We start from the raw sequence: 2,879 nt of genomic DNA on the forward strand, positions 1-2,879 counted from the left end.
TTAAAAAATATTCCATTAAAACATTTTATTATAATGTTTATGTCTTTTATATCATTAAAATAAATAATTTTAATTTTCGATGTTTGTATAAATTAAGTTCCAATGGTTGATTAAATGAAGTGCTTGGGAGAGAATATAAATATCTATATTATTTCTATTTTAGTATGTATAATCAATAGTCTCTTAAATTATGTAATGACCAATAATGTAATTAAATAACGTCGAAAGGACTCCCTGAGAATATACTTTATTTATTAGAATATAATTTTTGTTTATTATAATCTAAAATAACCAATAATGATTTTGTATTGAACATATCGGATGTACTACTAAGTTTTAAAGTACACATAAACAATCCAATAATGGAAGAGTAAATAAAAATAAGAAGATCACACCGTATTAATTTTTTTATATAATTTTCATTTCAACTTACTATTAAGTTTACAATTTTTTAATACAATTGATTTAGATAATATTTACTTAGATTTTGTTTGGTTAAAAATAAATCGGATAAAAAAAATTTAGATAATAAAAGTGATCGAATTCTTAAAATATAATATCAACTTTTGTATTATAAGTGCTATTCAGTTGTATTGTACATTTTCATTTTAATTAAGATCTACACCATCCATCGTAAGATTTTGTGATTCCTGAAAGAAAATGTTGTCAATATTAAATATGAAGGAAATTCACTTATTATTGTTATAATAAAATATATTCAATTTTAACGAAAGCAGTAGCTTGATTATTAATTATTTAGATTTTCTATTCAATTGATTAAAAGAAAGAAGTCTTACTTCTTCCTGTGCAGAAAGCAGCGCATCTCAGTGATGTTGGATTAGTGTATGTTGAACCATTGCTCCCACATACATAAAAGATATCTGCTGTTACTGGACAGAGACAATCTGTTGTTCCTTCATCGAGTCTTACAGCTTCGACTTGAAAGGATATCGATAGAAGTACTATGCAAGAAATTTTACATATTTTAGAATAATTTGTTGATATTTAATGTATATAAATAGATATTGTTTAGTTTAAATTGTATTTATTTTGTAAATATATATATATATGAAAGTTATGTTCTTAAACTAAATACTGAACATTTTAAATATGAATTATATTGTGTAATTTGGGCAATAAGTTTCAAAAACATAAACTAAAAAAATATATATAAATTCTTATCTATTCGTAAGCGATTTTATAACTTATTATGTTAATATTAGAATAATTCTTAAATTTAAGAAGAGAGAATATATGTTTTTATTTAAAAGTGAATTTATAAAATAATTAAAAAAATTGTTTTTAATTTCAATGTAAAAACGTCTTTGTTATTTAATTAATAAGTTAAATTAATAATAAAAATGTAACGTAAATAATAATGGATTTCTTTTAATGTTAAAAAAAAAAGAAAAATTATTCTTATACTTTTTATACTTATTGCTAAATATAATTTTATTATTAATAAATTGTATATTACGCAATGTAACAATTATTTTTTCCATTAAGTTATGAAATATATATTTATATTTTTAATCATTGAGTATACAGTATTTTATACTTACCGACAAGTGCCAAAAATAAAGATAATTTTATCATTTTGAAAAGCTGAGATAACAATTGTGTTGATAATTGATTTTTTGTAATGAAGAATAATTTTCAGAACCGTGTATATATAGATCTTAGGTGCGGTAGGAAAATGGATAATACCCCCACTTCCTCACGATATGGTTTATAAATATTTACATTCTTTATTATAATCTACGTAATTTGATAGTGAATATAAATACTACCGAATAATTTCACTCGAATTATAAAGAATTATAAGTTCGTTTTTTGACAAAATTCTTCATTTAGTTTGTCCATGAATATATCGTTATTAAACGTTTATTGATTCAATTTATGTATTACAACTAGTGCACTAAAAAATATTTAATATCATCGATTAGATCTAGAATGAATATTACTAGTATTTAATAAAATTATAAATAACTGATAATAGTATGTAAAAATATGAGAAAGTACGAAGGGATTGAAGTTAATTATTGTTAGCAAGAGATAAGATGTGTTTATAATATTCATAATATTTCGCTAATAGCAATACATTTTAATATAGCTCATAAATCGTAAATCTAAAATTGTATAATTAATTAATATTTCTACAGTAAAAATAGTATTATTTTTTAGGTAATAGATGAACTTTATTTTATAAATATATAAATTAAAAGAAATTATCCTTGACAGCTATTATGATTAAAATTAATCCACAAATTCGACTTTAAAAATTTTTTAATTTTTATATCAGTATATTCTATATCATATTCGTACGAAATATTTGTATATATTATATACAAACACCAATTATTTTATTTTTAAGTAAACATAGATATTAAAATTAATTAATGTATCGTTCTATTAAATAACTGTTAAATACAAAATCATATTTTATAACTTTATAAATCATTATATGTTTTGATTTTGTATGTAAGAGAAGTACGTAATTGCTCTAAATGTAACAAACATACACGCGCGCGCGCGCACAATATATATTCTTTATAATTATATAGTGGTTTAGTGATTTTTTTTTAAAGAATTGTTGTTGTATTATATAATTTCATTATAATAGAAAACGATCTTCACTTATTTCAAATGTACTTCAGATGTTTAAAACTAATTATTAAAATTGAAATTATACATTCTTAATATCATCATGTATCATTATTAAAATATTAAAATATTAGATAAATATAGTAATATTTTTATATTAATATTAGATTAAAAACTGTATGATTGTATTTATAATAAATGAAAATAAAAATTTGAAGTAGAAAAAAATGACAAATTAATTGAAGTTATTCAATATACTAATATTTGATACTGGG

General features: G+C 20.6%; 1 protein-coding gene across 1 annotated transcript; it reads right to left on the minus strand.

Moving 5' to 3' along the window:
- Window positions 1–552: 552 nt before the first annotated feature.
- Window positions 553–1,634, minus strand: LOC105361854 (thrombin inhibitor rhodniin-like). The gene is made up of 3 exons (XM_011499136.1): window positions 1,563–1,634; window positions 798–962; window positions 553–650 (listed from the first exon to the last, which is right to left on the minus strand). The coding sequence occupies exons 1-3, from the start codon at window positions 1,594–1,596 to the stop codon at window positions 613–615; spliced, it is 237 nt and encodes a 78-aa protein (XP_011497438.1). The 5' UTR covers window positions 1,597–1,634; the 3' UTR covers window positions 553–612.
- Between the last annotated feature and the right edge of the window lie 1,245 nt (window positions 1,635–2,879).

This window comes from Ceratosolen solmsi, unplaced genomic scaffold (assembly GCF_000503995.2).
Source record: "Ceratosolen solmsi marchali unplaced genomic scaffold, CerSol_1.0 scaffold2, whole genome shotgun sequence".
Lineage (NCBI taxonomy): Eukaryota > Metazoa > Arthropoda > Insecta > Hymenoptera > Agaonidae > Ceratosolen > Ceratosolen solmsi.

What these genes read in the sequence shown, in the direction of transcription:
- LOC105361854 (XM_011499136.1), bottom strand. Translation starts at nt 1,596, where the DNA reads ATGATAAAATTATCTTTATTTTTGGCACTTGTCG. An exon ending in TTTATTTTTGGCACTTGTCG is followed by an intron (nt 963 to 1,562) that starts GTAAGTATAAAA and finishes TTTCTTGCATAG; the next exon opens with TACTTCTATCGATATCCTTT. An exon ending in TGCTTTCTGCACAGGAAGAA is followed by an intron (nt 651 to 797) that starts GTAAGACTTCTT and finishes ATTTTCTTTCAG; the next exon opens with GAATCACAAAATCTTACGAT.